Raw genomic sequence first — 19,817 nt, 5'->3', positions numbered from 1 at the left:
CTTTGCTCACTGTTATGCAAATGTAACGAGAAGAAAAAAGACATGTATACACGGATCGCAGATAGCAGGGACCAAATCGGCTGCAGCTGGCAGTAATGACATCATCGTATTTCCCCTGTCATGATTATCTACCCAGATTAATTTTATAAAACCGTCGATTCACCGATTGTAAGATTTAATATTTCATTTGTTTTCAAAGGTTACAATTTGTGTCATTAATGTCATATACACGGAAATTACAGTGTTATTTTCATTGTAAAACTGGCAGAATAATACATGACGACATTGTGAATGTAACCTATATATTTGTAATGACAGGTGTATCTGTTGTTGGGAATACGAGAGACCTTGGCCGATAGGGGCAAATGCTCCAACCAATCAAAGCATGTTGAGTCAATATGCGAAGCTACTTACAAGATTGGGTCTGATTGGCTACCCAACTTTAAAACAGGCAGACCAATCAGAGAACAGCTTGTTTATTTACTTCGACTCAACTGCACATTTATGGCACAAACCTAAATAAACAATTATCGATTCTTTGAAACAATCCAACGTGTATAATGTTTATAAATATTTCGATTTATAAAACTAAACATCGTTAAGCCTGTCCAAAGGAGAATATTCGTCGCTGATTGCTCGACGTAGAACTGCTCTTCGTACGAATAGAGTAGAAGGGTTTCCTATTTCCTAGTTGCTACGTTAATGACCGTGATTGAAACGAAGTACCTGGAATCCATTCATCTCGAGTAAAACCAAGAATGTCCTGGTGCATCGCTAGATAACTATGCAACCGGCTCATCATTCTGTTATCATTGATTGGCTGCCTGAGATTAGACTGACAAACCTGGAGCGTCTTCATATTGCTCCAAGTGTCGTTTCTGTTTATTAATGTTTATCACCCAATCAAATCGAACGCACGTGTGTTTGCCAGTTTTCCACATACCCCAGAGTTATCTTATTCCGTCCTACTTCATTGGATGTATGGGAATGAAAATTACTTCCACGAACATTTCGTGAACTTTCAAATGGAACATTGGTGTATGAAAAATACAAACCTGAAGCTGGTATAGTGAGATATTCTGCATTATTGCTCGTCTGTAGTGGATCGACGTCGACGGAAACAACCCCTCCCCAATTGATGGCAAAGCAACCAGAAACTATTTGAAACTGTTTACATTTTTTTAACCGAACACTGAAAAGTTATACATTGGAATGAAAAAAAATCTACTACTAACAAACGAATCTAATAACACAGAAGTGAGAGAGTGCAAAGTTAACTCGCTGTCGCTAGAGTTTCATACATTTAAATATTTGACGAAGGGATGAATCGCATATTTCTATTACATACATTATAGATCATAACATCAACTTTCCGCTTCAATAAATAATTTAACTCTTTGCAGGTGATATCTAATTGCACACATAACACAAATATACGTTGATCTGTCTATGTGTAAACGTATATTACAAGTCAACAATGATTTTAATTTAAACCTAAAGTCATCAAGACTGTATAAATCAAGACGTTTTTCAGACTCATCTGTATCGATCATCACCAATCTGGTCGTAATCGTTACATAATGATGTACACCTATTTTACCGTACCAATGAAAATTTGTTTTCACAAATACCCAAACAACGCAGTTGATATTACTACCCATTTTCACACATTTTCGATTCGTTTTCGAGATAAATATATCGCTCCACCAGGAAGCATTTCATCATGAAAAAAACATTCCTTAGTGTGTAAATTAGCACTTTCTAATCCAAATTAAGTTCCGGTGGTTTACATCCATGCGTTAGTTAATGTCACCCGACATGCTTTTCATCCACTTGTATACCACGTCGTCAAAAAAAAAATACGATAATTACTGGTTTGAAAATTGATGAAAATCGTTCAGACGGTATTAACTGACTTCGTTGATATGACATTGATTGTCGACGTCGGTTTTAACAGCGTTAGACTGCTACATAGTCTGTCGCACAAGCCGGTACAAACCATGTCAAGACATCAAGAATGACGACATGTTACCCGTACCCAAGACAGTAGAAATCGCGTGCACCAAATCGAAATTCCTTCCCACTTTACATCACTGCCAATGGCCGATGCAAGTGAATTAAAATGAACACTGTGTTATTACACCAGTATAAATAACACAATTTCACAAATATGTTAATGTGAGTATTTTTAGTTAATGAATATCCATAATAGCACAACATGTTTGCCCGCACCCTCGGAACAAATATTTTCTTATGACCTCCCACTCATACATTATATCGTGGATTTGCGCAACATAGGAAATTACATAAACATATGTGCTATTTGATAGTCTGTTGATGAAAACGGCGAATAGTGTTAGAATTAAACGCGTTTCAAATATTTACAGCGAAATGCTTGGAAAAATCCGGTTAAATACCCCAATTATAAGTATTTGAAAATGTGTAATGTTAGCAAAATTGGCTGATATATTAGTGCGCATCATATGGTTTATAATAGGTGTCCGATTATCGACGACTTGGTAATTTGACGACGAGCATTTTGTTCACTAATAGAGTTAGAGTTAGCTTATTATTATTATTGTTATTGTTATTGTTATTGTTATTATTATTATTATTATTATTATTATTATTATTATTATTATTATTATTATTATTATTATTATTATTATTATTATTATTATTATGTTATTTTATTCTGTCCTTAACCAATCACGCATCACCTACCAAACGCCATCATTATCTGTCACATATGTTATTTATGACTTACTCAGGTTTCTATAGTAATTATTCCGGAGTAAGTGCATTTCACGCATCATCGAGCATCCGATGTCACGTGATATGTGTTATATTTGCAATAAACGGTGTGTATAAGACAACACTAAGTGTGATAAGTCATTTGTAGTTATGGGCAATATTTTAGGTTGTAGGGATCCGGTTCTCAAACCTGTGAGGCACGACAGAACATTTATGCATAATTCAATAGACGAATAAGGTTTAAATTTTGTCACCTTTTAACTAACTCGAAAAAGTGATATCATCATAGAACCCGGAATCATCACTGCCTCGCATACGCGAATTTTTGGGTTCCGTACTCAATACTTCCTAATGAAACAAAATCAGTGCCACAGAAGCTTGTCTTCATATGCATACATTATGCGAATTCGACACTCCGTGACGTCATTTAGTGTATCCCAAATTAGTTAGGTCTGTTTATGCAAAGACACTAGAGACTTTGGTTTATGATATGACTGTTGAACGAATGTCGCCATCGACAATATTGCACGCGTGTCCAACTATCTACTTGCCGTACTGAATGTGACAACTTTCTTTGTTACAAAATATATCGGAATGAAATATGAGCATAACATAGGCCTCTGACGGGCTCTAACCCTTCTTATCAGCAACAACGCTATCAAATGATAAGACTGTTACATTACCCCGAGCATGCTGGGGTATCTGTTATTTATTACAAATGCGCTATGGATTGGGCTGATTTCCATGGCAACGTATAAAAAAAAGGAGACACACTGGACTAGAATTGTATTCGAGTGTGTGGTAGCGGTATATGTTACCGGTGTGTACTGAGTTCTAAGGTTGAAATAAATCATAATTGGTTGTATAAACTGAGAGCATGTAACCCATGGATGCATAATATTAAACTACGACTTCCGATCAATTGTTTTGACACCCATAATACATCGCGGTATTTCGAAACGCGCATGGGAAAAAAATCCAGAAGGCTGATTCAACAGTGATGCTCTTACGAAATAGTTCGGGGGGCTAATGTCATATATGATGCACGTGTCCGAAGTTTTCAAATATAATCTGACTGACGCGAGAACAAACTTTTATTTATTTTCATACACTAGTCTAAGAATAGCGAATATCATAAGATTTCATTATACGGCAGTGGTTGTCCGAAGTGAAAACTAATGCCAGGCTTATCGTATTTAAATGTGTTTTTTCCGAAGATTTTTTGTTTTTGGTGTCAAATAAAATCTGTTATTGTATTCAATCGCACATACTTGAAAGTGTGGAAGTGTTTAATAGAATATATATTTCGTAAAAATATGTTGATAATGTGTCTTATTTAGATATATGAGAAGCGATGTATTGGCTGGAGTATGTCCCTACAACACTATTTCCGCGATGAAGTTGATAAGGCAGGTACGGAAGATAATATTTCAAGCAGTAACGTATCGACAATTAATTCCTCGATATTAGCCGTCTGATTGCTTCCCCGTCTACATTGCACTATTGAGAATTCTCAGACATGTGTCGATGGATATAGATTTTATTTTTTATTTTTGGAAGGGAACGTAAGTGTAACTGATGCCAAGTTAATTTAATGGAATTGACACTGCATTTAACTTGTTTTCTCAAGTTTGTTTCCCATGCGGATTATTTGACGCTATTGGCTATTTGTGTTAGCATGTTTACTCCGAATTACGGCAATGATAAATGATCGAATGCTCAATTGAAGCGTTCTATATTAATCAAATTGGAAAATAAAACGTGTTTATAGTTTATATATGTTACGAAGGGTAGCTTGACGCATAGCGCAAATTCATTGCAGGCACTCACGTCTCTGAAACTATGGCGATAAATGCTATAACCGGATGGTCAAAAAATGCAAAGGTGCAGGTCTCAATGCCCTATAGTCGAAGGGGGAAGTTTAGACTCTCTTAGTCATTCTCGATGAAAGAAATCCACTCGAGGTTAGAAACTGGACTTTATGGGGAATACACGTTCACATGGGTCTCTATGACACATTTAAAAATACCGATTTGTTTTCATAAATACAGCTCATGTACTCTTTATTCGGTATCCAAATTACAGAACGTTTATTTAATACGAAGCTGACATCGATAAACGTTTTCTAGGTTTTTAAGTTGCGCAACAATTCACGCACAAACAGGTCCCGGCTTTCTATCAAACGTTGGATGGCGGGCTCACTATTATAGAAAGCAGTGGAGATCTGCTTCTGTTTTTTATCTGCTTCTACCGTTATTGTGCTCAATTTTGATTTATTTGGTGACGATACTGCCAGGACATTGACGGCACAACACTTGCGATAACCGCCGTTATTGCAAGGACATTGCCACGATAACGCTCTATATACGCGGATAAGACAACATACACATTAACAGTCTGTTTATTATATTTGCCAAAATATGTTTAAAAGAAAACGAATGCCCACGATGCTTAAATTGAATAATGATCACACCTGACTCAACGGACTGCAGGCAATTAGAACAGAATATTGCATGTACCCAGATTCTGTGTTTGATTTATCGTGCGTGGGTTTGGTATTAATTTGAGTGCATGGGCTACGACAAAGTGTTTTTTTCTGATATGCGTTTAGTGGCGTTGAGTGGCCAGACTTAAAATAGAAATAGACATATTGCGCAATTAAAGTGAAAGATAAAGTGGTGTGGGTAGCCAAAGACGTTAAATCACGGACTTTAATAGGTAATGTACAACGACACTCGTGATCGTGAAAGGACCCAGTATATCGGGAGCACTTCGTGGATCAAAGAGCGTGCCCCTGCCATGTAGTCTCAATGAGTATCGGAATGTACATGGAATATCGCTTTCATGACATATAGCTAATTATCGCAACAATTATATTTCCAAAAAAAAAAGGTTATGCATGGTGAATGACTGCAAAAACATAACCAAGCTGTGCAACGTCTTATTAAGTTACGAGACGAAAACGACCTACCTGCAGCTGTAAGTGACACGAACACAGCGTAAAACAGGCGATAGGACATGTTGTATAAATCGGTGTTCGACGCATATATTCTCGCTGGTAGATTACTCCATTCCAGGGACGTGTACTGACAGAACGATGCAGATCCTACCAGCCAAGGCAACTTAAAGCGGCCACGTGACCCCGATTGATCGAGTCCGACTGATTGGTTAACCGTTTATTAAGTGGCAAAAACGAAAACCACTTTAGCGTGTGTATAAACAGCAATACGATACGACGTGACAGGACTGTACTACTCGATATCAGTCTCGGCACTGTGCCCGAGTAAACGAATCCATCCAACATACTCAGGGAGACATCATTGATTTCCCAACCAAATGGTTTATTACAGTCTGGTATTTATTTATTTTATGCAGGAATTAGATGTAACGGAGCATCATCAATGCCGACTTTGATAAATTAACCATTTAATGTTACGTGTTTGCTTTCGAGAACATGGTTGTCAAATTGATGTGGAATGAGGTCTGAGTTTGCCCGATCAACCTTTTTTATGAGTGAAAATGTTCGCCTTTCTGCGATACAGTGCGTTGATGGATCACGTGCGATGATATGATTCAGTAGAATATAGTTAGGTTGAACAGCACATTGATACCGACTTGATTCATACTCACTCAAAGCTGACTGGTTACAGAGTTCGTGACTGTAGAAATAGCACGTACAGTACACGCATATGGTAACCATTCACGCCGATCCTTCCGACGAGAGGCACGATGTATCCAGCCCGGAGAAGCGTGTCCTGTAATAACAAATAGGATTTACAGACACGGTGTTCATTGACCTGGGCTGGGACTGTTATACATTGGTGCACGGTTACTTAACTGATTCACTTTTTTTTTAATAATAAAACTTTAAAACAAGTCAAATTTAAACAATGGGAATAATTTCAATAAAAGCTGACAATGTCACCTTGCATTAAAGATTTCTTTTAGTAGATTGCGTCGGTTTTTAAGATCCTTAGAAATCGCAAAGTCATAAATTGCGAAGGTGACACATACATAATACGGAGGTTTTATTTTGGAAATACATGCCGGAAAAAAACTTATCTCATTATTAGTGTCAGATAAACAGTATCCGATATAATAAGCAGGTTTGTCGAACGGTGTGAGTATAGTTAGAATGTCTCCCTATACAGACTATGTAAATATCATTGTCATGGAAAACTCTAAGTAAATTTAACAATTACGCCGTTTTAACAACTGGGGGAATCCCCATACTCAATTCCAAATTAGTTTCTCAAACCGGTTGGGGCGGGCCAGAGTATACTGGACGCGAGGTAAATCAGCCGCATTTCTAATAGAATCAAGTTGTGGGTTGACGTAGTGATTTTGATCTCCAACGCTGTCATTCTTCGTCAGCGGTGGCGGATCAACCAGCGTTGATTGATGCTGGCAATGGTGTGGAAATGATAATGGACGCAGCACCATTACGTTGGATACATACTCATTACACCGTTTTAGCTGGATTTATTCAGGTGAAGTTTCGGCGTAGATGGTGCACACACCTTTATCAAACCTATATAGTGAGTACCTGGGTGACAGTGTTTGTACTCTGAATAATTGTGATCTATATCCAAAGTTATTTTATTGTACCGCATTTCTGTTAAAGCGCCTCAGTCGTCACGCAGCGTGTTATAATTGTCACGCAGCGTGTTATAATCGTCACGCAGTGCATCACTACTTTCACGCAGTGCTTCACAATTCTCGCGCAGCGCTTTCCAATTTCGTTGTATGTGTCGCGGTGCAAAGGTTGTCACGTTTTAGAAGAATAACTTGAATATGTACCACCAAGAACATTGTGTTTCAATTGAAGTGAACTGAACCCTCAAAAAATTATTGGCACAGCCAAGCATCACTAGGTAACTACGTAGTCCGTTACAATTTTGTTTCACACGGGTTGACTGCCGGATTACAAATTGACGAGCCTTGAATTGCGTTATCGTGACGTTTAATTTTGTTGTTTATGAACATCGTCAAGAAACAAAATCGAATTTTGCTGTTGAAAAAAGCTCGATTTTCACATCATGTGACCATAATTAGTGCGTTATGACCTCATCGACTGATCTGTTCAAGACCCGCCCATAAATTTACTAGTTTTTATTATTTGTAGATTTTCTCACGATCACATACGGCTTCTAGTCTAGTAATACAAGGATATATATAATATCAGAGCAGACTTCACACTAATGCGTATAGGTAGATTTCCTGACAGCTTTTGCACACAATTCAACAAACTATCATTGAATTAAACGCCACAGTTGCCACGCCACGTCGTGTTCGATATGGGTCCGATGCATACAACGTGTATAATATATATATATATATATATACATCATTTTAAGGCGCTGTGTGAAGATTGCGCTGCGTTGCGTGTCGTCTGTGACGCGCTTCGTACTTCGTATTGACTGTGACGCGTTGCGTGCCGTCTGTGGCGCGCTGCGGGTCGACTGTGACGCGCTGCATGGCGACTGTGGCGCGCTGCGGACCGACTGTGGCGCTTTAAGTGTCTAACGTTTGCGTAGACTATAATGTCAGTTACACCTCTCGTAATCAAATGGGCCTCAAAAATGTATGCAATAACTTGAATAAGAAAAGCATTTTAAAAAAATCGTCTCTGAGCTCTTGTTCTTGCTCTTGTGCAATTCACTGCGAAGTTCATGAACTTAAAATTATGTGAAATTGATCAAAACATCGACATAGTGAAATTAAATGCCAGTGAAAACAAATGGTTTCCCAGTATATATTCTCATTCATGAATTGATCGATCATGTTCAAACCGTAGACATACATGAAACATTGCGTCGCACATATATAATGTAAACGCGTGAATTGGAATTATATTCTAAGTCTAGTCTATTCTGTATTGGATATGTTTTCTACTTTACTCTCAACTATTTTTTCTTCTTCAGCGCTAGTTATTGAAATAGATATTTAAGGGATCTGGTTCTATTTAAAACAAGACGAGAGCATGTATTTGGATTTAGCTGTTAATAAACAAACCTGATCACTCCACACGTGTCGAGTTCACTCAGAATCACGTGGTACACTCCTGGTAGTTGCGATATCGAACAACGTTACATTTGCCGATATGTTAAAGGAGAACGGGCTGAGTTTTCTCAAATTGTTTCATATTTTTTCCAATCCATGTAATAGTAAGCAAAAATTATTTTTGTATTACGAAACAAGTGGTGATATGTTATGTAACATGATATGTATTTAAGGTCGACCAAAAAATAAAGTTCAACTACTACCGCGAATGTGATTTCGGTTCAGTAATGCCCACGTCATCGTGTGAGTCTGAATCGTATTTTATTCACCTTGTCTGTCAAGTTGTGAGGTGAACACTTTATTCATCGATGTAGATCAAGTAGCGATTTTTTGACCGTGTCAAGGTATTTCTAACCAATTTGTGTGCGTCAAAGGGCCATAAGTAAAAACATACATAAGTACACATCCGCAGATAAATTCAAAATGACGTATGGGCAAAGAAATGTAATTCTATTACAATCTATCAACATTGACCATTCCATTATTTTACCGCACGTGTGTTTGTTTTCTTTTAATTCGTCGATGTGACCAAGTACCTGTATACGATGCCCGTTGCATTTTGCGGTCGTCCTTGCTGATTTCTAACCGTAATGGCCATTCCATTGGGAGCACATGAAAAAAAAGCTGTTTAAATTAACAAACTACACTTATAAACAATTGCGTCCATTTGCGTTGAGTGTGCGTCCAATGTTTATATCTTTGACATTCCTGACAATACATCGCTATTTAGTATTATTATTCCCTGGGTGGTATAGGTATGCTGAAATGACGGCCTGTCCACATACACCGAGTTTTATCGGCGCTCTCAGTTATAGACTTCTGCCAAATTTCCGTTTACATCTTTAGCACAACGGTGAACATATTCTAGGATATTTCAAAGCCGACTCACAGTTATGTGTAATGTTGACAAAATAAAAAAAAACAATATACAAGGTATACGGACCAGGATACAGTATTATTGTTCGCCAAGCATCCTTAATTAATATGGAGTAAATCCAACCTATGTCTACGAATACTATTATACACGCGTTAAAACATCCTCGTCACAGAGACAAAGTAGTATTTTCCTGATTATGCTCATTCGTGATTACATGTACACGTCGTGACAGTGGCACGTATTTGTAGCGGAATTGTGTAATTCAACCACAGGATGTACGTAATACGTTTATGTTGATGTCTAAGTGGTCACGCTCCTGCGATGTACTCGGGCACGAATAGAATAGAATAGAATAGAATAGAATAGAATAGAATAGAATAGAATAGAATAGAATAGAATAGAATAGAATAGAATAGACGCTTAGACGTGATTCACGTAGTATCGGTTCACTGCACCCGTGAGTAAACGTGTTTATTATTCATGATCGAATGTGGTTAAATCGTAATTTATGTTGTCAACTCTTGTAAGTTGAAGACAACTACAGTCTAACACTCAAACTGTGATTCGAATTTAATGATCAGTTAATGGGATGACATTCTAACAAAATAGATTTCTCGTTTGTTATCTAGTTAATAGCGGCGCTGATGACTGTTCACATTGAACGGCCCAATGTATACATAATGATGAGTTGTTTACTGTAGATAGATAAGTTTCACTATCAACTGTCATAGTTCTCACTTTCCTAGGTAAAATACATTTATTTGCGAGAGTCCAATGCCCATAGTATGTGCTGGGGATAATTGAAATATCCAAGTTGAAATATACACATAACGTTACAATATTGGTACGTACTTGAAATTACATCTTTTACCTTGACATTTCTGAAGCGTGTCACGTGATGACGTTGACATGAATCCTTTTAAATAGCTCTCACAATCAGAGGTGACTAGCTTAGATTTCAAACTTAAACCTTCTTCAGAGTAACGAGTATAAGCTAGAAAAGAGCACAAAATGATTTTTTTTTTTTCCAAAGAAAATTCCATACAGTCGTTAACAATTTGTTTAATTATTCATAATCAGAGAGCCCAACGGCATTGTTATTTTTATTATTTACTTAACATTTTTCCTAACGGTTTGTATGTCAGAAACAGGGACTTTTGATTAATTTTAGTTTCTATGCGTGCGCGAGTCAGTTTGTCTGTTACCGTCATACACCTCTGTGTTAGTTACACAATTTGACCACCTTGTCCCGGGAATACATATATATGTAAAATAGATTAGAGCATATATATAGTTGTTTTATATTGTGTGCAGATGAATACATTGAATTATGTTTTATCATGTTGTTACTGAAAATAAAACACAGCTAATCATTCACAAGATTAAACAATGAAATGCTCTAGTACGCATGCGCATTGATCCAATTCGGAAACTAATTTATTCATCTTCTATTGTTACATCAGTATTGCATATCTATTTATCATAGGTTAAATCTGTATATACACTTTTACATTCCGAACGATATTGGTGTGCTGGAAACGAAACTGTTATTACTTTCAGTGGCCTACATATACATTTGAATACTATCCACCTTATTTGCACAGTGAACACCCAATTTCAACCTGTTTGTAGATATCATAAGAACTACTTTCAGACTTCAGATTTCAGCGAAACTGTGTGCATGGATGCTCTGGGACAATATACAGTACTGATGTCACGGTGTGTATTAGTTGAAATCGATGATTCGCAATTACCCAATTTGCATAATAATTGACCGGTTTTAGCTTGTCTGCTGGTATTTCAAGAACCACTTGACAAATTGCAACGACGCTTTGTAAACCATACACATGATCTGTTCAGGGTTAAGGTAGAAGTCTACTCACAGTTTTTTGTGAAAGTTTGGCATAAATAGCTTGACAATGTTTATTGGTTTATTAGGTAAAATCATGGATCTATTGTCCCATAGAAGCATGAAATAGCATCTGTTTGGGTTATTGTGACATATTTTGAGAAACGTGTTCTAATATTTTTTCAAAAATTGTTATTTTTTTGAAAATTTGTATAGGACACAATGTTAAAACATTTTTACACTTTTTAAAACACATATTTTTCAAATAATTGAGAAAAACAAAAAGTACCTCATCACAAGAGCCTATGGTAAAGTGGCCACTATACACTGAAATACAACTACCATTTTCTTAAAAATAAAACTGTATCTCCACCTTTTTTAAAGTTCTTATATTTTATTGGAGTACAATTTACTACAGAATAAATAAATTCTTGGTATTTTATGAGTAGGCTTCTACCTTAATCAATATTTGCTCTTTCGCAAAGCAGAGCCCTCTTGACAACAGACCATGAATACTTTTGATAATTTGGCTTTCACCTTTTTTAATATTTCATGTTACGAGCAGCCTCAGCAGTACAGAGTTTGAGCTGCCTTTGATTATTTATTTAACATATGAATACAACATTTTGGTCATGGTTTCATAGACTGATGTGCATATTGTCATAGCAGCAATGTTATGAACATGTTGATTTCAGTCAAACGTAATATGAGTATCACCCATGTTGACTTACAATGGCACACTTATCTTGATAACATTTCATATTTTGATAAATATTGTTGTTATTTTATAATACTTTGGACTAAATAGAGTTCACCCTATACGTATCCCTAAGCTATATTAGCCGAGAGGAAAATCTTAATGGGAAATTAATTTTAAATATTTCATATCCTAATTATTGTCTTTCATTTTCCCCGCGGAGATGGATTTAATTTACATATACATATAGCTAACTATGTATTGGATGAATTCTCAAGACAAAGCTTTGCTTCTAAGTATTATTGCCAATAATATTGAAAAAAGTAGTCACCCCTGCACGTGTTCCCATATTGTCAGCATGTTCGTAAACACGCACTCACTGATTTCAGTCAAGCGAGTAAGAGCAGCACATTGCTATTTTTTCAAATAAGATAACATTTGTTTTTATATTCATAAATATGTTTGTTATTATAATGCATCATGGGAAAAGTGGAAGACCCTAAATTGGCATACATCATAAATGTTAACAGTACTCTTTGTATGGCATTTAGCTGGGTTAATCACGTGATAACGTTGATGATGGATAGTAGGAGTGCCAATAGCGACCGTGATAATTTTTTAAAAAATTTCAGCTCTTACAGTTACAAGAAATATTATTTATTTTTCTATATTATATATATATTATAATAAATATAGTTTTAGTGTTTATTTATCAACTTCTACATTTTGAATGTGTAATTATTTTTTCATATACCAATACCAATATCACTATTTCATTTCCCACTTTATTTTGTCCTGGCAGCATAACATTTCAACTGTTATATCTATGCATGTCTCTCGCACACTGTCTGTTATTTCGCATTACTCACAGGTAGATGTTGACTTATGTTTCCCGGAGTCGAGTTCACGCCATGTTCTCGCGTGATTTATCTGAGATTTCTAAAGGCCAGTGTTTTCATCTGTTCAACAACATCACTTATCATTTTGTTTCGATACAATGTAGATACTTGTAAATTTATTCCAATTCTATTTACCCGAATTACCACAAATCTGCCACAACAACTCATTTTCTCAAATTCATCAAAACTAAACATCGCGACCCTGATATCAACAAATATTGATAACGTAGACTTTTAGCCATTTAATATTAGACTTGAAGTTGACTAAGACAACATTTACGATAGACATGACCCTCGTAATCTTCTTGAAAGCTTTCAAAAACACAGCGGATAGCATTTATTTCACCAGAAGCTTTTTTATTCCTTGAACAATTATCCAAAAACAAGGTACTTACTACACATCTAAGTACATATATATCAGCTTGTCGGATTCCCATGGGAACAGTATTTTCACTCAAACTGTTTTCGAGTGCGTTTTAAACTGTTTTATAAAATATGATCGACGTCGACATCAATTAGGGCAATGTTTTTCACAAGTCGATATTTCAAGTAACAGTAAAGGGACAATTAGGCCACCGATGACTTGATGCTATCATCGTTTCAGCCTCAGTACAGGTAGAATATGAATGTGTCTTTCTGAGCGCTCGCTAATGACAATTGCCGTTCATCATCGTCGCTGGTCTTCCTATCATACTATGCTGACATCTTTTAGCTAGTGATATCGATAAAATTTTATCGTGTATCATAAAAAAAACTGAATAGTTTTTTTTTATCTTACTTATTTCAAAACTGTTTTAGTGTTGCCGTTTTAAGTTCGGTGACAGGTTTCACATGTAATCACGAGGTCATGGCACTCTATAACGCACTTCCGCCGTATTGAAAGTACGAGTGTAATGTCAGGTGGCAGACAATATTGCGTTCGATAATGCACGTTGTTTTCACACACTGGTTTTTACTTATACTGGAATTGTTAATTGCACATACAACTATGCAAATCACATGTTGTTTTCAATTACTGGTACATAACATCAAATTCACGAAGCAAGCCCATTTCAGAATATATGAATTCCTTCAAATGCACATTCAAGTATTTCATATTTGCTCTCCATGTTCCTCAATAAAAGGATAACCATGATAACCTTCCGGTCCAACGGGCTTATTGGACTGGTGTTCAGAAACTTGATGATCATTTATGGACTCACTTCTGTCAGTTCAAGTGAGGCACCACTTGGAAGAATGGCTTCACGTCACCAAATCTAAATCAACAGGACGTTTAAAACATTCAGAGTTATCTGACCAACCAAAATGAAACTCGTACTCAACAGCAACCTGAGTGGTATAGTGGTTATTACACCCGGTTAACGACCGATAAAACCTACTTCAAATACGATCTGGGACTGAATATCGAAAAAATGGTCGTCTCGTACTCTGAGATCACCACAGGATCAATAGAGATGTCATAACCATTGGCGCGAGATTCATTTACTTGCGCTACTTTAGAGAAGCCTGTGTTTAACCGGGATAAAGTCGCAATGATAGGATAAAAAACATATGCGGAATATGTTTTCTTTCCAGCGCCCCCCAAAAGGATGCTTAATAACCAAGCTTATTACTTTCAGAGAGCGATAAACCCGTCCCCGCCGGACAAGATCACGCTGGGTAGTCATGGGAGGCAATATTGACATTCAGTGTCGGAAACTGTAAATTGTTCTTGGGATAGAAATGGACATATCAATACACCTGAAGATAATGTAAAGGGTACACAATGACCAATCAAACGGAAATGGCTAACTCAATAGTTTGTACGCTACTAAACTATCCCACATTATGATACCATGCCTTCACCGATAGGGAATAACCTCACAATTATCTACATACGGCCTTCACATAACTGCTCTAACACGTCATCTTTGCAACAGATACTTTACTTGGTCTGTCACGTGTTTGCAGGTGTACCATTTTCTTTGTCAGCATCTGTTGAACTTTGCCATGCACCGTTTTGACAATTAGAGTCCATTCAGTTGTTATTGTTCACAGTCAACTGTAATTACCGTCACGTGTTAGTGTTTTATTGATTACTGTGTGTGTGAGTGTTTTTTTTTCTTTGAGAACCAACTCACAAAGAATACTTATTTAATATGCAGATTTACTCTTCCAATTAGTGGCATATAAAAGAACCAGTGACTTCATCACGCATAACCCCGTCATATCTGTCGCCTTAGCGATTGACTTGATATGTGGTTACCTAGTATAGTCGATGAGTTACATAGAAATGGATCCCTCAAAGTAAAGATGAACTGTTCAATGTTTTCAGTCCTTGCTTAATTCGACGAATGTATCCACTATAACATGTCAAGATTAGATTGATACGTAATAAGAAGTTAAAGATGCAAATATGGGAGAAAAAATGATATTTTTAGTTCAATACTATATATTGAGAGATACATAATTGTGCTTTTATCCCGTAAAAAGAATATTGACACAGTAAGTATGTTGAAATACGTAGCATCGGAGAGACCAACATTTATCAAATACCATTGATTTTCCCATACATAAAGGATATTATTATACATATGTCATCGTAACGCCATAAGTTACAGCGTGTCGTAATTTTGCGGTATTCATCCTACCATATTAGGAAATGCGAATTCCGAATATGGAACGATTACGCGCGTAAACGTTCTCTAATAATAAAAACAAACATGGCAGCCCCCAGGGTTTTACCGGACCCCATACAAAGAAGTTCGGTCAATCTGTTCTAAACATTTTGTATTTCGGCATTCCCATGATGTATCCTTAGGAGGAAAGGATGTATAATAGTAAGGTTATTACGAGGATACCGAAAAGTATGCACTTTGCTGCGCGTCAGTTGATAGTCCCGCTGTACCGTCTTCGTGCATACTTTTCTGTATCCTCGTAAAAACCTCATATTATAATAGAAGAACAATAAAATATCTAAATGATGGAAAAATACTTGAAAAGTATAGCGGACAATTTTCGTTCACCATATTTTGTCTACATTTCCTACTAAATAACTCATTTAACGGTAAGCGGACTGTTTTAAGAACGAAGCTGTTCTCATCTGAACCGAGTAAAAGATAATTGACGGGATGCTGGATGGACGACCACTCAACTTAATGAGCTAATTAGGTGATGTGTGATGCAACAAGGCTCCAAAAGTGGACGTAAATTCTCGTCATTAAAAGACCGAGAAGGGGTACGATAACTGCCAATAATATGTTGTTCATACTTACTACTTATACATCTCATCCAATGCTGATGTTTGTATGTTATTACACAACTCGTTACGTGTTTGTATATGGTATTTAATTTGCCTTAGAATTTAGCGGGGGGGGGCGTCGTAACCTTTTGTAGTGAGAACCAGTGTGACTGGCCTGCCGACGGAATTCTACGGGTTGTTTTTCTAAGTTAAATGTTCAGTAAATGTTAGGGTTTTTGTTTTATTTTACCCGTGAAATAAAAAATCATTACTTATACTAGGCAGTCTCAATATCTGGAATAACATCACCCAGTTTTAAAGGACGAAGTGACTGTGAATATCTAGGAGCATTATACCATGCAAATTACGTCGCGTATAGCGCCCGTGATGTGTAAGAATGCGAATGTCAATGAGAAAATAAACACGAAGATAATGGTTATAAGGTGTCGCTTCTTAAATACCATTCGGTTTCACACCATTCGGTGCAAAACCACTATAAAATATGACAAGACGATAGTGCCAATTATGTTTATGAATATACAATTACCATAAACAGTTTAACAAGTATTACATTAATGCGTAATGTACATGTCGGTTCCATAAAACAAGTTTTTTAACTGTCACGTGGAGATGTTATGATTAATGAGAGGTATCCGCCATCGTCTTTCAAGGACGAATAATTAGACGTGTTTACTGGGGCGTTTGTCACATTCACTCCACTAGAATGCTTACGTCACTCAACTAGTTTGTAATTTGTATTGATTACCGTAAACATTTGTACATGTTCATTAATATCCTGGAGTTTTTCTCCAAAAAGCCGACGTATCAGTAAAACAAACAGTGCACTGTTTTCATATTTTCCGTTAACTATGTTTCGTTTTCATACTCACGAGGGCGATGAACCTCACACATCTCCCATATATTAATTAATCGCGATTATAAATTAAGGATTACAGGGAAAATAATCCATTCTAGGGACAAGCTGTGTGGTCATTTCCCTGTAACAATTCCTATACATTTTCATTTGAATCATATTCAGACAATGGAACATCTGAACAATTAATTGTATTTGATTACACGTTATTTTGGTTCAAATAACGAATCCTGTTTACCAGTTCGGAATCTATGAATTCGGAACGTTTATATACTCCAGGAAGCTGGGCACAATATTCTCCAGATAATGAGATCAATTGTTTACATTTGTAATGTATATTGACTGTATGATTCAACCAGTCAGCGCATATGACCCACATGTATACATATTTAAACATGCCGACCAATGGACACAACATGACATTCTTGGATCGGATTTCAACGCAATATAACGTACATATTATTTCTCCTCAATATATGTCATAGTATGGTACGGTATTAGAATACACATATTTCACGAGTATTCAGTTTCATAGTGTAGAAATATGCCCTGTGATCAATCTTTCGTGTGTATGATGAAATTCGTCTAATGTAACTACGGTAACATTTCTTTAGAATCGTCGTTCTTTGGAATCTCTGCTGCACGATTTCATTGTTCATCCAGAGTTGAATCATTCAATTCTTCTCACCAACACGTCAACATAATTATAGTTGCAATGAACTACTGACACAACAAATTCATTACTTGTTAAAATTCCTTACACTGTTTTTAGGTTGAGCGACATGTGACTTATTAAATGGTCTATTTTTGATGATCTAATGCTCATCAAACAAAAAGGTCACCGCGTAGAAATCAAAACGCTAAGTGTCTTGTACTGAAATACTAACTTTCAAAGGTCTATGACCCTGCGTTTACTGCACGAGATTGCATAATGTGCGGCACGCTGCCCAGCTGAACCGACACTCATCATTATATACACCTGCTCTATAAATAGCGCCCTCTCCTGGCGAAGCGATTCTATGACATAACAGGGAAACAAAAAGGTTCGTTCAAACCGTTCATGTCGTTTTCATGTGTATTCGTCATAATTGAAGATTATGTTTTTGAGAAATTTTACTATATTCTAGACGACGACAGACTACACAACTAAATACAGCGGTCGATCGTTCCGGCATTGCCTACAGCCTTTCGCGTAATTTTGACGTCATATCACTAGAGGGCGCGATGTATAGGAATGGCATATCCGTCAGGTTGGACCTATGACTATAAGAAAGCCTGCGTTATTATTTCGTTCCTGGGACTCAACTATCAATTTCTAATTGGATTCATGTAACACAACCTCTATTCACAATTTTATTTCATTCCTAAAACGATATTTACTTTGTTAACAATATTTGATACATAAATAAATGACGGTTGAAATAGACTTTTAGAGATAATTTGAATCAACTCAAATCGTGTGGGTTCCCAATTCTATATAATGCAAAACAGTTTTAAAAGTAAAGAAGCTTATTAGTTGAGTATCCCGCCAATCTGAGAGCCTTATTTATAAATGTGTTATTGGATAGAGTTACAACACTCGTATAACATATACTGGACAAATAGGGAAAATAACATAACATAGGGGTAAGTTTACCGATAATGTGTTCGCCAATTAGACCACCAATGCACTCTAGTAAGACTCTTGATTTAAGTTTCTATGCTCTAGGTGAACGAAAACAACATTTTAAGATAAATAAAAAGAGCGACATAATGTGTATTGATTAAAATGTTATACCAACCAAACTATAACTAGGTACTCACTGAGTAATATTATGAACCATGATGTGAAAAAAGGTAATAGCTGTGAAAGACAAGACTATAACAACATTTATTTTAGATTTCTAAGCCTTCTTATGGTACACTAAAATATACAAATATTTAAAACAATCTTGATACAAGAAATAATTCTTGAAGTTATTATCAAATGAAATAAGAACAGTAATGATTCATATTTGGAGACAATAATATTACTTGATGGCAAATGAAGTACATGCCCATTACACATGGTCAATGCAAACGCGAAATTCAGACCGAACGTCTTCTCAATCAACACATTCAGTAAGATTTCCATAAAATATAAACGGGACTTATCGTCCTTGTGCGCCTTGTTTGGAAGACTTAGGTCATGTTAGTACGTAGAATATGAAATAAACCTTATATTCCAATCTCACGTAAATGTGCTTGTATTAGTAATATAATAACTTCGGAAGACAACATACACCTATCATATAGGTCACGCCCTCTATCGACGATAAAGGGTCGCCGTTCACATCGAGCATTCTCGCCGTTCATATTATATTTTTCTACTCGTCTTTTTTCTTTCATTCCATATAAGACAATTTGCTTTGTCATCTCTATTTTTTTGCTTTAAAAAACTGCGTTACTTAACATTTTATACTATTCTACTACCTATTCTGTTACTGAATATTTTAGTGTCACACCAAACTTATATTCTGTCTCGACAAACACATTTTTACTTTCCCTCTTTTTTTCAGTATATATTGGTTCTTCTTCGATTACTTTCCAGTGTTCTAATCAGAAA

At 36.3% G+C, this 19,817-nt stretch overlaps 1 protein-coding gene across 1 annotated transcript in view; it reads right to left on the bottom strand.

Moving 5' to 3' along the window:
* Positions 1–5,774, bottom strand: part of LOC102808571 (G protein-coupled receptor GRL101-like) — a 46,986-nt gene extending 41,212 nt beyond the window's left edge. Inside the window, exon 1 of the mRNA XM_085507563.1 lies at positions 5,726–5,774. Within this exon, the coding sequence (XP_085363689.1) occupies positions 5,726–5,774 (49 nt within the window). The remainder of the gene's footprint in view (positions 1–5,725) is intronic.
* Between the last annotated feature and the right edge of the window lie 14,043 nt (positions 5,775–19,817).

Source organism: Saccoglossus kowalevskii, chromosome 14, assembly GCF_978046115.1.
Source record: "Saccoglossus kowalevskii chromosome 14, keSacKowa6.1, whole genome shotgun sequence".
Classification (NCBI taxonomy): Eukaryota; Metazoa; Hemichordata; class Enteropneusta; family Harrimaniidae; genus Saccoglossus; species Saccoglossus kowalevskii.
Note: the sequence above shows the minus strand (reverse complement) of the source record. Positions and strands in the feature narration are given on the sequence as shown.